Here is a 13,560-nt window from a genome sequence, read left to right as displayed (position 1 = left end):
CAAAGAATACTCACAATTACTTAAACTCTATATCAAAGTCCAAAATCTACCTGTATTGAATACTTGTCCCATTTCTGTCTTATATCGACCGATTTAATTTCGAATATACTTCATAGAGTAACGTCTTGAAAAACGCCGAAACAGCCAAACAGAAATATTTTACAGACAATTTTATGCTTATTTCCATAATAAGAGATATATCCAAAACATTTGGTGTGAAATACAAATAGTATCATCTTTATATAGATTTAATCCCTATATCTTTGTTTTTGATTGATTGATTGATTGATTGATTGATTGTTGTTTGCTTAAAGTCGTGTGGCACATACTTCATTCAGGACGAAAGAAAATTAACAATGAGCCCAACTGATAGGATTTTATACTTATTTCTTTGATAAGAAATATATCCATAAAAACTGGGTGTGAAATACTTCTTAAGGTAGATAGAGTGTCTTCCTCCATCTTGGATTTTGAAATACCAGAAACCAATCGGTCTAGATCTATAATAAAATTTGCAAATTTTGAGAGTAGTAGGTAATTCATGTGTAAGAATTTTCATTTCAATATAGAAAATGACATATTTTATCATATTTATGGTTGTATTTTACAAAAAAAAACAGAATACTTTTGTTTGATTCAATATTTTCCAACTTTGCCACATAAGGGGAGGCAACTCAAATGTAAGGGCAGATAATGCACATAAAGTTACTTTTACAATAGAATTGGTTAGGAATTTACCTATTTTATTATGTAGCAAGAAAACGGGTCCGGTGACCCCATTTTTCTTTTTCTTATCTGAAAGCATACTATTAGAGCTATCTTCTCATATTTTATCTCAAAATTCTATGGTGTAGTTTTCATTTTATGGCAGAAAATTGGGTTTTCCATGCATAATCTATACAAAATCTGTCAATTTTGCACAACCTGTAGCGTGAAAATAAGGCCCGTGGCCCATTCATTTTATTATTTTTTTTAAAAAGCATGATATAAACTACATTTTGGCAAATTATTAAAAAATTCTATGGATTATAATTTAAACACCCCATCTACCTTAATATCAATTTTTTACAAATAGATTCATACTTTAAGATATTTTTTGATTGACTGATTATTGTTTGCTTAAAGTCGTGTGGCATACTCAGGACGAGATATTTTTTTTAATAAACCAAACACGTAGGCTATGCAAAGTAGATGTACGCTGTGAAATATGAACTAACACGGGAAAATGAGGAATTTCTTTATATTTATTACTGTTATTAACTTCTATGTCATTTGGTCTCTGGTGGTGAGTTGTCACATTGTCAATCATCCCACATCTGTTTATTTCTATATTTACTGCAGGGTTTGTTGCTCGTGCTGTGTTGATGCATTAGAATATGTTCCAGTGCCTGTGGTGTATGCCTTTATATTTTACAGTTAGGGTTTTTTTGCTTGTGCGAGAGCTGTCTACATATTCCATTATGTTATTGTTCTATTTATTCATATTTATTACCGTTGTTAACTTCTATGTCAATTAGTCTCTGCTGGAGAGTTGTCTTAACGGCAATCTTCCCACATCTTCTTATTTTGATATTGATAGACAGGAGCAGAAATTTTGCCTTGCCAGCTTTGGACCCATTAAAAGAGTTCTTTTACATCCACATTCCTACCGGACGTAGCTACGATCCCGCTCAGCTAAATGGACAGCCGTTGTAGTGGTGTCGTAACCCTTACAATTTATTATATCAATATATTTCTAGTACTGTTTATAATTGATCTTGAAATAATATATTTTACTAAACACATAAAGGTATACAAATGACCGTACTTGATATTGAACGAACGGCAATTTTAAATAACTGTTCCCATATGGTAGTTTAGTGGGTAGGACCAAATTGACTTCAATGAGCCGTATGGTTGGGGATATTGAAGCTTAAAAGCTCGACCAAAAACTTTATGTTTTGCTTTCAATTTAGTGATGATTTTTAATCACCTATGTATACTGTTGGTATTTTTAACCTAAAAGAGAGGCAGAAGATACCAAAAAGATATATTCAAACTCATAAGTTAAAAAAAGTGAACGCCTTGAACATTAATTAAAAAAAATTACCAAGTCAATTTCATATTAGTCCTCAATTCTTTACTCATATCCACGGTACGATAACTTCATGTCTGAATATTTCAACAACAGTATTGCGTATTTTTTTAGCATGTAACCGAATTATATATAAGTAATGCTTTCAAAGAGCAAAAAACTGATTTTGGTAGATTGGCAAATTTTTAGTAATTATCGCAAAAATGAATAAGAGGGACATATAAATGAAAATTAAATTGAAGGTAAAGGTTTATTGTGTCTTTTTTAAAATAAAATCTATTCATGTAAAATTTTGCATATTTTCAAGACTCTTTAATATTCAAAATCCAGTATGTTTTATATACTTATATACATATATACTTACGGATTTCGACCGTGTGAGTAAAATAGAGGCGGAACGTACCAATGTGACACTCAAAACTCATAAGTCGAAGAGAAGATAAAAGATAAACGACGACGAAACGACAACAAATCCAAAACACACAACATAGACAACTAAAGACTGAGCAACACGAACCCCATCGATGTCCTCTGAAAGGGTATGCAATTCCTGCTCAACTAGCGACACACGTCAGTAAACTTATTTCAGAGGAATTTGGCCTTCCCTCTTTTTGTACTCGTCTAAGCAGATTTCTTGAAAACATAGAAGAATTCAATTATTGAGAGGTTTAGCTAGCTTTCAAACCAGATTTAATCCGCCATTGTCTACACAAAGAAATGCCTATAACAAGTCAGGAATATGTCAGTTGTTTTCCATTCTTTTTATGTGTTTGAGCTTTTGAATTTTCCATTTGATAAGGATTTTCCGTTTTGAATTTTCCTTGGAGTTCGATATTTTTGTTATTTTACTTTTTACTGAACATTTCAGTGCCATTCTATAAAAAGATAAAAACTAGGACTTACATTATCGGTAAATAGAAACTTTGATTATACTAGAAACAGGAATAGAGCTTGGCGAAATCTCAAGTTTCTTCTGGTTAGCTTACTTTGTAAAAATAATGTTTATATTTCATACAATGTACGAATATTGTAATTTTATATTAGGCCTGATATTTGGCACTTTTAATAAATGTTTGTTTCAGTGCTCTTCAACTTCCTTATTGATTTGGACTGCAAAGTGTTTTGAGACGTCAGTTCCAATCCCGATTTTGGACGAGTGCTGTCTTATAATTCTCACATAAAATGAATAACTTATTTTCAAAGAAAGCGGCATGCAAGTGATTATAGCCACGAACATGTACGTGATTATTTAATATCATACTTTTTAAATCTGAAAGCGATGCCTATCAAGATAATCTAAAAACAAATGATCATTTATTGGTGGCAGTTTGAATTTATATCAATTATGATGAATTTATTCCAACCTTTTCATAATGCATACAATGTTTTGTTTCTTATTTTTGAACGTGTATTTTATACTTTATTTTGTTTTAGAAATCTACGTTTTACTTACTGAGTTTGTTTTTATTTTTTTACAGTAATGGACCTGACATGGAAGTGAAAAATATCATGTCAAGAATGATAAATGTTAGCTTGTTCATATGTCTGTCTATTTTCGTGTCTAGTGTTTCGTTATTGAACGACACGGACGTTTACTTGTATCAGCTGTTAAATATTACAGATACAAATAGATCTGAACGAGGAGTATTGTCACAAGTAGGAAATTTGTCTACTGTATCTGATCGCAATGTGTCAAATGGAAAAATTTTTTACGCCTCGAAAACAACAGAGAATATATTCAAAGCAGATGACTCAGACACAGAAAGAAATAGAGATTACGTGAAAGAACCATTGAATGATTTAGACAAATTTGATATGTTTAATTATAAGAATAAATCAACTAATGATTTAGGAAGAACAAATACAGAAACCCCAGTACACATTATGGCATCATTGTCATTATCTGATTCTGAATCAAGAACCGAAACGACAATCCAGACGAGGAGAAATAATCAATTGAATTATACAGTTCCTCCAGGAACAGATACACGAAATAATCGGTCTAACGAACATTTTAGAGTGAATCAGACAGATATGATGACTACAATAAAGAATTTTCTAAAATCAAATTTCACTTCTGTTCGGACTTCTACAGAACGCACTGTAGAGAAACAAAAGTCATCTGAATTTACAACATTATCGGAAGAACAATATCAAAATGTAACAAAAGTAATTACATTGAATAAAGAAGATACGACGCTAAATCATGGTCAGATGGGAACTACCATTCATGAAGAAAGTCCATCAACAGCAACAATTAAGTACTCTGAACATCAATCTCCAAATCGAGCACAGCATCGCCATCCAATGCACCACTTAAGCTTAGGTTTGTAAATGTATTGCAATCTTGCTATTGAATTATTTAGAATCTATTTTTATCGCAGATCATTTGAATTTCAATACGCTTAATCCCTTGAAATGATTTGTTAATTCACTTGTATTCAAACCAACATTAAGGATGAAACACTAGTAGCACGATTTCAGTCTGAAACGGTCATTTTGGTCTGATCATATCTTAATCGACTGGATTTACCGCTAGAGAAAAACGTCAAGACTTTTAAGAACTTTAAGACGCCGTTCCGATCGATAGTCTGATCAGGTAAATCAGTCCGTTAAGGCATGTCAAGATAAACAAGATGTGTGTGACAAATGTGTGTGTGTGTGAAATTTAAGGTAAAGTAGTGATTTAGTCCAAATTAAAAGGATAAAACACTTGTATGATTGATGCTTTCAAACTAAATTGTAGACCCCAACCCGCAACATAGAATGGTTCACATTTTGAGTTAGAGCTGTTAGACTGCTCTATAATTTCGGTACGTCTAAACACTGCTAAGGAGTCCTTAATGCACTAAGGACGTATACTATGCCACTAAGGACTAGAAGGGGTGCTGTTACATGTATTATGTTTACATATTAAGTTAGAGATTGATATTTTGATAATTTGATATAATTTGTCTCAAAAGTAGTACACTGCACTGTGAGCATCTTTTTTGAGATAGAGCACGCGCGATTTTATCATTTAAAAGAAATGCTATACGAAATAACTAGGATCAGTTCATTTGTATTCGCTACACAAAAGGAGAAAAGATTGGTACGCCTCTCTTTTTTTCCAGTTACCAAAGTGCGTAAAATAAAAGTTATATTTTCCGACAATGCACATATATATTGTATATGTTATTCCAACACTTACATTTTTCTTATTCTTTTAATTGTGTGGCTATTTAATGACCATTTTTATTTAAAGCATGAATTTTTATCCTTCATTCTTAAGTACGTTTGAATTTCTACATAGATCACACTTAATTGATAAAAGTTTTGTGTTAAACGTCAATGACAAAGCAATCAATCCACAAAAAAAATAGACATCTAGAGGACACAAAGAGATCTTTCGTCTGGCAGCACGTATAAACCACAGTTATCGTAAATCATATAAAAGTACAAAATAAATCGAAATATAAAAAAAAAACATTAATTTTTTTTAGACAAAACAGAGAAAAGAACTGATAGGTCCGGGCGATCCATGCGTCTATATATAGCTAGCTCCCGTTATGTTTCGATTTATTCAAAATTCATGTTAATTAAATTTAAGTTACTTTTAAATATTATACCACATGAAACCTACACTGGTGGGTTCCATGTCATAAACCCACAGTTCGTCCTGAACATGCATGAAATATTTGCCACTGGACTTTAAGCAACCAACAATCAATCACAATTCACAACTTATAGTATATATAGTTGTGAAATACAAAATGTATGTATAGTGATACAATTTTGCCAAATAAATAGAATACAAATACACACCACTTTATATAACTGACGCAATTTAAAGGAATACACTCTAAACTATATAAGTAGAGAAGCGAAAAGTTTCTTTTGAATACTAAACAAACTTCCGAACTGTACATGTTTTTTTAATGGTTTGCCATGCAGCGCTCAAATATTTTGCATTATCTTTTGGTATAGTGTTTAGAAATATATAATATTGTAAGAACCTTAAACTACACATACTAAGCTATAATAGATTCAGATTCATTATTTTATTGAATATAAAACATAGTATATATTAAAACTGACGGTCAAACATCAACCACTTAAATACTAATACGTATACATAAATTCATTAATTCTTTATTAACTTTTAGCCCTACGGCACATTTTTATTAAGAATCATGAGTGTAATTGTAAAATAGACTTTCTTACGTTATGGATCATTGATTTTGTTACCTGTTGACCCGGTTGATTACTAGCCCGTGCCATTGAACTCAATCATTTTAACTAAAACGGAAAATTTTAAATTTACGCCATACACTAAGTACTATATATATATATATAATATATGGGTTAGAAAATAAATATAAGGATACATTGTTTGAATGAAAATCTTTATACGGTGGTACTTTATTTATAGTTTAACACTGTCTCGACACAGACTGAATGCAGTATCATGATCGGCTTCATGTACTATGGCGACCTTGGTGGTGTTTAGACGCACCACTATATAAAATAAATTATTGTTTAATAATATAAAATTATATTGTACAGTACAAAGCTATGGTAATAAAAGCTTTTCCAAGTTTAATAGAGTAACTCGCACGAAAATAAAAAAAAAAACAGCTCCAACGGTAATAGTAAACTAGGACATATCAACAGAAAACGAATAAAACCAACTGACATAAAACAAAAATACGCATGTGTTAATTTGCCTCCGCTTCATTTCTGTGGATTGTATCATTGGCAATTATACCACATCTTATTTTTTTAGGTTACGTTTAAGATTTTCCGTTACCAATTTTCAAATACGAAAAACATTTTCACACAGGGTTCACAACATTTTTAGGTTAAATGTATGGCAAACATTTTTGTAAGTATACAATTAATATACGTCCTTGCATTTAATAAGTATATAAATAAATAAACTAACAATTATTAAAAAATAAGCAAAATATATAGACGAATAATTTATTAGTTCCTCAACAAAACAACAACAGAAATAAAGAATCAACAGAGGATTTAATCTTTAATTACTTTTTATTTATTCGAGAGATATACTTTAAATTCTAATAAATCTATATATTAATCTAAAATGCATTATCAAGCAGAAGGGGCGTAACTCGTAGTATCATACCGGCATACTGAACGGATCTAAACATGGTCTGACAATTTTGAACGTTAATTTTGAGATTTTGTCTGTTTTGGTCTGACACCGTCGTAACGGATCTTAACAGCTTGCTAGAAGATTCAGTCTTGTTTATCTTAACATGCCTTAACGGACTGATTTACCTAATGAGACTATCGATCGGAACGGCGTCTTAAAGTTCTCAAAAGTCTTGACGTTTTTCTCTAGCGGTAAATCCAGTCGATTAAGATATGATCAGACCAAAATGACCGTTTCAGACTGAAATCGTGCTACTAGTGAAACGGTCTATTCGTGTGATGCATGAAGAATTCATACAGAAGTGAAATTAATTTTAATTTTACGATTTAATTAAACCCTTCTTAGAAACGATCTAAGACAATGTTGGCGGAAGCTGTATATTTTTAATGAGTTTTGAAAGCAGTATATCTATATATATATATAATAAGCAAGTCTAAAAGGGTACAACATCACCAAAAAATAAAATCATGAACAAATTTTAAATATTTAACTAATATCTTTCATCAGTAAGATGTCAAATGGTTCTTATCTTGACATGTGGCGTGTCACACTGTAATAGTAATCTTGATCGTTATACAAATTATCACGAATCAATACGCCGGTAATTTTTTTCAATATTGATGTTTGGGAGGAGGAATAAATTCCTTAAAAACTGTAAGAGTCCTGTACTGAAGCCTTAGTTACTGGAAACAAGTGATGGTAGGGACTCATTCTATGTTTTATCATTAATGCTCTCTGTGGAAACTGTCCTTAACTTCCTTATCCAAAAACTTTCCCGAGCAAGTCTGTCGGCCCTTGACCAACCCTCGTTGTGGTCTATGATAGTGATGGTAAGGTTTTTGAGATCAGCTTGGGCGTGTCCAGGTGATCTCAAATGACGATTTACGGGGAGGTCGGGCTTGCAGGTGTAGTCACTTCGATGACCATTCATGCGTTTGTTGAATGGCTGTTCTGTCTCGCCAACATATATATATATATGGTGTCACGATATCTCAGTAGCATGAGTTTGAATCCCGGCGAGGGAAGAACAAAAAATTTGCGAAAGCAAATTTACAAGTCTAACATTGTTGGGCTGATGTTAAGACGAGTTGTATATACAGAATGTACACAGCTATGTATCACCATCACTACTGGTAATCCGATGGATAAATCTGTTGTAGAGTTGTCACTGGTTCAGACGTACTTATTAATATCATTATTTCTGTGACTGTATCTTGCATTAATTTGTAGGATCCTTTACAATAGATATTTCAGCTGATCTGTAACAATTCCATCTTCATGCCTTATATATCATGTACTGTATTACGACGCTAGATTAAAACTGACAAGGAAAGGTAACAACAGGCCACCGAAAGCTTTATTATTGTGAAGCCTAGGTGGTCGAGTGGTCTAGCGCGTCGGATACAGTGCAGGCAATTTGGTGTCACGATATCTCAGTAGCATGAGTTCGAATCCCGGCGAAGGAAGAACAAAAATTGCTTTCGCAAATTTACAGGTCTAACATTGTTGGGCTGATGTTTAGACGTGTATTATATATATATATATATATATATATATATTAAAAAGTTTTAAATTTTGTCCACGCTGTGCATAAAATAGGGAAAAAAATAAGGCTGAAAATGACGTTCAGGGCTAAATAATAATGTCGCTGATGGACGTTACCCCTGACGACGTCGCCAGCAACCATATCCTTGAAGATCTGTTAAACAGTGAAACCGGTAGGATACTATGGAGAACATTTTTGAACAATTTGTTGTTGTAATAGACAAAATGTGAATATTCATATTGAATATAAATATTCAGCCTTATTTTTTTTCACATATATATATATATATATATATATATATATAAAAGTTTAAATTGAAAACAACGTTCAAACCTATGATTGCGTTGGATAAAAACCGCAATTTTTATACGTGTGCATGCAAAACAAATTTCCTGGTAGAGGGGTCTAAATACAGCACAAACAACATTTTCCAAAAGACCAAAAAGGTGAAAAAGTATATTTCAACAAAACGCATTTCGAACAACGGATGTTCTTAAACCCTGCTGACTGCCATTGGCGATTGCCAAATAAACGGATCACCAGATGTAACAAAATGGATCTTAACTATTAATCTAATACCAAACAAAAAACAATAAACTTGCGGAAAAGATGGTATACCGCAAACAAAAGGTGCAAAAATTAGTACACCATATCCGGATTTTCGACAATTAATGTCTCTTCAGTGATGTTAGGAATCGAAACGGTATTTGGAAGACCATATAATTTACCTCATTTTAGGAAAGACTCTTGAATTTTGAAAAGTCGAAATAGGATGAACGGATCATATAAACCCGAAGACAAATATAATAAAAGCCCAAACGAAAAAATATAAACAAGTCTAAATTGAAAACAACGTTCAAACCTATGATTGCGTTGGATAAAAACCGCAATTTTTATACGTGTGCATGCAAAAACAAATTTCCTGGTAGAGGGGTCTAAATACAGCACAAACAACATTTTCCCAAAGACCAAAAAAGTGAAAAAGTATATTTCAACAAAATGCATTTGACTAGCAGGTCGAACAACGGATGTTCTTAAACCCTGCTGACTGCCATTGGCGATTGCCAAATAAACGGATCACCAGATGTAACAAAATGGATCTTAACTATTAATCTAATACCAAACAGAAAACAATAAACTTGCGGAAAAGATGGAATACCGCAAACAAAAGGTGCAAAAATTAGTACACCATATCCGGATTTTCGACAATTAATGTCTCTTCAGTGATGTTAGGAATCGAAACGGTATCTGGAAGACCATATAATTTACCTAAATTTAGGATAGACTCTTGAATTTTGAAGAGTCGAAATAGGATGAACGGATCATATAAACCCGAAGGCAAATAAAAAAAGCACAAACGAAAAAATATAAACAAGTCTAAATTGAAAACAACGTTCAAACCTTTGATTGCGTTGGATAAAAACCGCAATTTTTATACGTGTGCATGCAAAACAAATTTCCTGGTAGAGGGGTCTAAATACAGCACAAACAACATTTTCCAAAAGACCAAAAAAGTGAAAAAGTATATTTCAACAAAACGCATTTGACTAGCAGGTCGAACAACGGATGTTCTTAAACTCTGCTGACTGCCATTGGCGATTGCCAAATAAACGGATCACCAGATGTAACAAAATGGATCTTAACTATTAATCTAATACCAAACAGAAAACAATAAACTTGCGGAAAAGATGGTATGCCGCAAACAAAAGTGCTATATATATATATAAAGTACAGGTTCCAGCCCCGCTCGGGGAGGAAGTAAAGACACAGATCTACTCTAACATCGTTAGGTTGATATTCTAGGCAGCTTATATATATATATATATATATATATGTGGTCGTGGGGTCTAGAGCGCTGGACATGAGGCTAAGCGATTGGTGCTGTAGTGTATCAAAGGTGTGAGTTCGAATCCCGTTGAGGGACAAAAATTTGTCAGCACAAAAGTCTAATTCTAACACTGTTGGGTGTAATTTTCAGACTTATATATATATATATATATAAGTGCCTAAGAATGTAACTTTAACACACTAATGAGTGTTATAAAATTAGTTGTTATATTTTATATTATTCACGCAATATTTCGCTTAACAAATTAGCTTCATCAGGCGCGATGTCAGGACATGTCACCCTACCCGGACTGATAAATATTTATATTTATCTTTAAAAAAAAGCTCATTAAACATATCAGGCTTATGATTTTGTACACCAGACTCGTGTTTCTTATAAATAAGACACCCCCAAAACAATTCAAAAAACGATTTATTTAGTGGACAACCATTTGATAATCGCATGGGGTTTGGGGGGGGGGGGGGGGCAAGAATATGCGCGGGAATATCTTTTATCTTATTTTAGGCAAAGTTATTTATCTCCTTTTATTACCATATTACCAGGCCAGACTATTCATTTTCGAATTCTGCACTAACCCATAATTTCAAATCGTACATTCCGTAACCTTTGTAGTAAGAACTTCACAGAGTATCTCTTAATTTTCTTTGATAAAGAATCAGTTGGAAATTATTTTACCTAAAAGCTCGCTTTGACGTCACGAAATTGAAGATTAAATGTTTCTATTTACCAATGAAAAAGTGTTTACGATTGTACTGATTTTGGAAAGACATTTTATATTCTATTTATGCAAAAAAATTCAGGTACCGTTTTTTTTTAATCTCATCATCAAACAAATGAAATTTCCACTTAGTCCGGATTTTACTGTCAATTGATGCTTGCTTGTCGAGAAAAGCAGGAAACGTGTCTAATTGCCAACGAAACTTGATTATGTCTGTAAATTTGGAAGACATTCCTCGTTTTATTAATATAAATCCAATCAAAGTTCATTTGACACGAAAAACGACAACATGCACTGTACAATGTAGAAGTCTAAAAAATTTGATACTTATCATGAATATGAATCTTTTATCGAACAAACTTGGGTACTGCTTGTTGCGAAGACATTTTTTAACACCACAAAACAATGAAAAATAACAGACTTTTATGACAAATGAGAGTTTTTTTTTCTACAGATGAATAGTTAGTAGTTATCTAATCATTACAGTTGGAAGGCCATGGCAATAACGAAGTTAAAGAGAATTAAAAATCAAAATCGAGCTACAGAAATGTATATGATAATATAACGTAGACGATGATGATTTGCCGTTTAACGTCCTATGGCAAATTAAATGCATATTCAGGACGAGAACATGATAATGAAATATGACTATAAACCCTGTTTTGTACTAGACCGACACGCTGAGATGGATTTTTTACGTGCCAGTTCACAAGATAACAATCCACAGGAGGACATGTCACCCTACCCGGACTGATAATTCTGACTCCGAGCCGACCAGTCTTGCTCTTAATCCTAAATACCGCATGCTTAGTTTGTTTTTAAAGATTTCTCAACGTTTTATCATTATAGTTAACTAACAGAAATTGACCGGCTACTGGGATAGTGATTCCCTCGAGGGAGAAACATTGATTTTGATCCTATGGTTGTTAAAATGTCTTAAAAATACTAGAATAATAAATTTGTGCGCAATGCGCGTGTTTTACCGACATATGATTCGTATGTGGCGTTCGAATGAAAAACGGTTGAAGTGTCAAGTCAGTCACATCTAAGGTTGATGAGCATTGCAAACCAAAAAATCTAAAACGTTTTGCCAATTGTTTGCTAAGGCCGTCTATGCCCGTGGTGGATACACCTTAGTGTTTCGTGTGGCGGGTGTCTGTTTCAGTAAGGAAATCTTCATTATTCTCAAAACCAATTGCTGTAGTATATGTTAATGGCTGTGAATGAGACAAATCAAAGCAACAGACAAAGCCTGAGAGGTTTCCTAAAGAATCGAGACCGGGTGCGTCGACATCCGAATTCACATTTAGTCAAAATGCCACAATCGGAAAAAAACATAATCGGTTAAATCACAGATCATACAACGATAATGTAAACAAACCGGTGATTACATTTGCGCGCATTCATTTTTCAGGTAAACACAGGTAAATTTAGGTAAACTTATGTTGGTATGTGCTAAATATTTGAAGCCTACTGCTTTTAGAAAATGAATTCGGCCAGCTTCTCCATTCATATATTTTCGGAATTGCTCCATCAGATACTCTGTTTTCTCTTTTTCTCTTTTATGTACAACTGCTCGTGTGAATTTTAAAATAGTGTCAATAAAGACAAAAATACATGGATGTGCTGAATAAAATTGCTTATTGTAGTGAGTTTGGCATGATTCCGGGCCATATGTAGATATTCAATATAAAAAATATATAAATATAAATTATACATATGTTCAACATTAATAACTATCGACATATTTTTATGAAGTATCTTTATATTTACCTGTGTTACCTGTAAAATGAATGCGCTCAAATGTTATAATAAGCTGTGCGCAAATGTAAAATAAAATCAATCTCCAAATGCGCGCAAATGTAATGCATAAAAACTTGTATTACTCTATATAATCTTTTTTTGTTTTGTTTTTTTGTTAAGAATGTTGCATGTTTCGTGAGGAAATGTATATGTCCCCTGGGAACCTATTTGATAATTAAATATCCTTTATCATCTCTTATTGTATGAGTTTACCGTCTATGAACTGCACTGGATTGTTGACTTTTGTGGGCTGAGGATACCCCGAGTGGGGACCTATTTGGAAAAAAAATCCTTTATCATCTCTTATTGTATGAATTTAACATTTATGAACAGCACTGGATGGTTGGCTATTGTGGGCTGAGGATACCCGATAGACATTTTTTTTCTACTCCCAATAGCAGTGACGTTCATA

At 32.9% G+C, this 13,560-nt stretch overlaps 1 protein-coding gene across 2 annotated transcripts in view; it reads left to right on the top strand.

Moving 5' to 3' along the window:
- LOC127738220 (uncharacterized) overlaps positions 1-13,560 on the top strand; it is a 45,452-nt gene that overhangs the window by 14,522 nt on the left and 17,370 nt on the right. For both annotated transcript variants that reach the window (XM_052249396.1, XM_052249395.1), the window contains exon 2: positions 3,553-4,400. In XM_052249396.1, the coding sequence (XP_052105356.1) occupies positions 3,566-4,400 (835 nt within the window). In that variant the 5' untranslated portion in view covers positions 3,553-3,565. The remainder of the gene's footprint in view (positions 1-3,552; positions 4,401-13,560) is intronic.

The sequence above is a fragment of the Mytilus californianus genome, unplaced genomic scaffold (genome assembly GCF_021869535.1).
Source record: "Mytilus californianus isolate M0D057914Y unplaced genomic scaffold, xbMytCali1.0.p SCAF_4, whole genome shotgun sequence".
In the NCBI taxonomy this organism is placed as follows: Eukaryota; Metazoa; Mollusca; class Bivalvia; order Mytilida; family Mytilidae; genus Mytilus; species Mytilus californianus.
The sequence above is the reverse complement of the archived record's forward strand: the minus strand, read 5'-3'. Positions and strand labels throughout refer to the sequence as shown.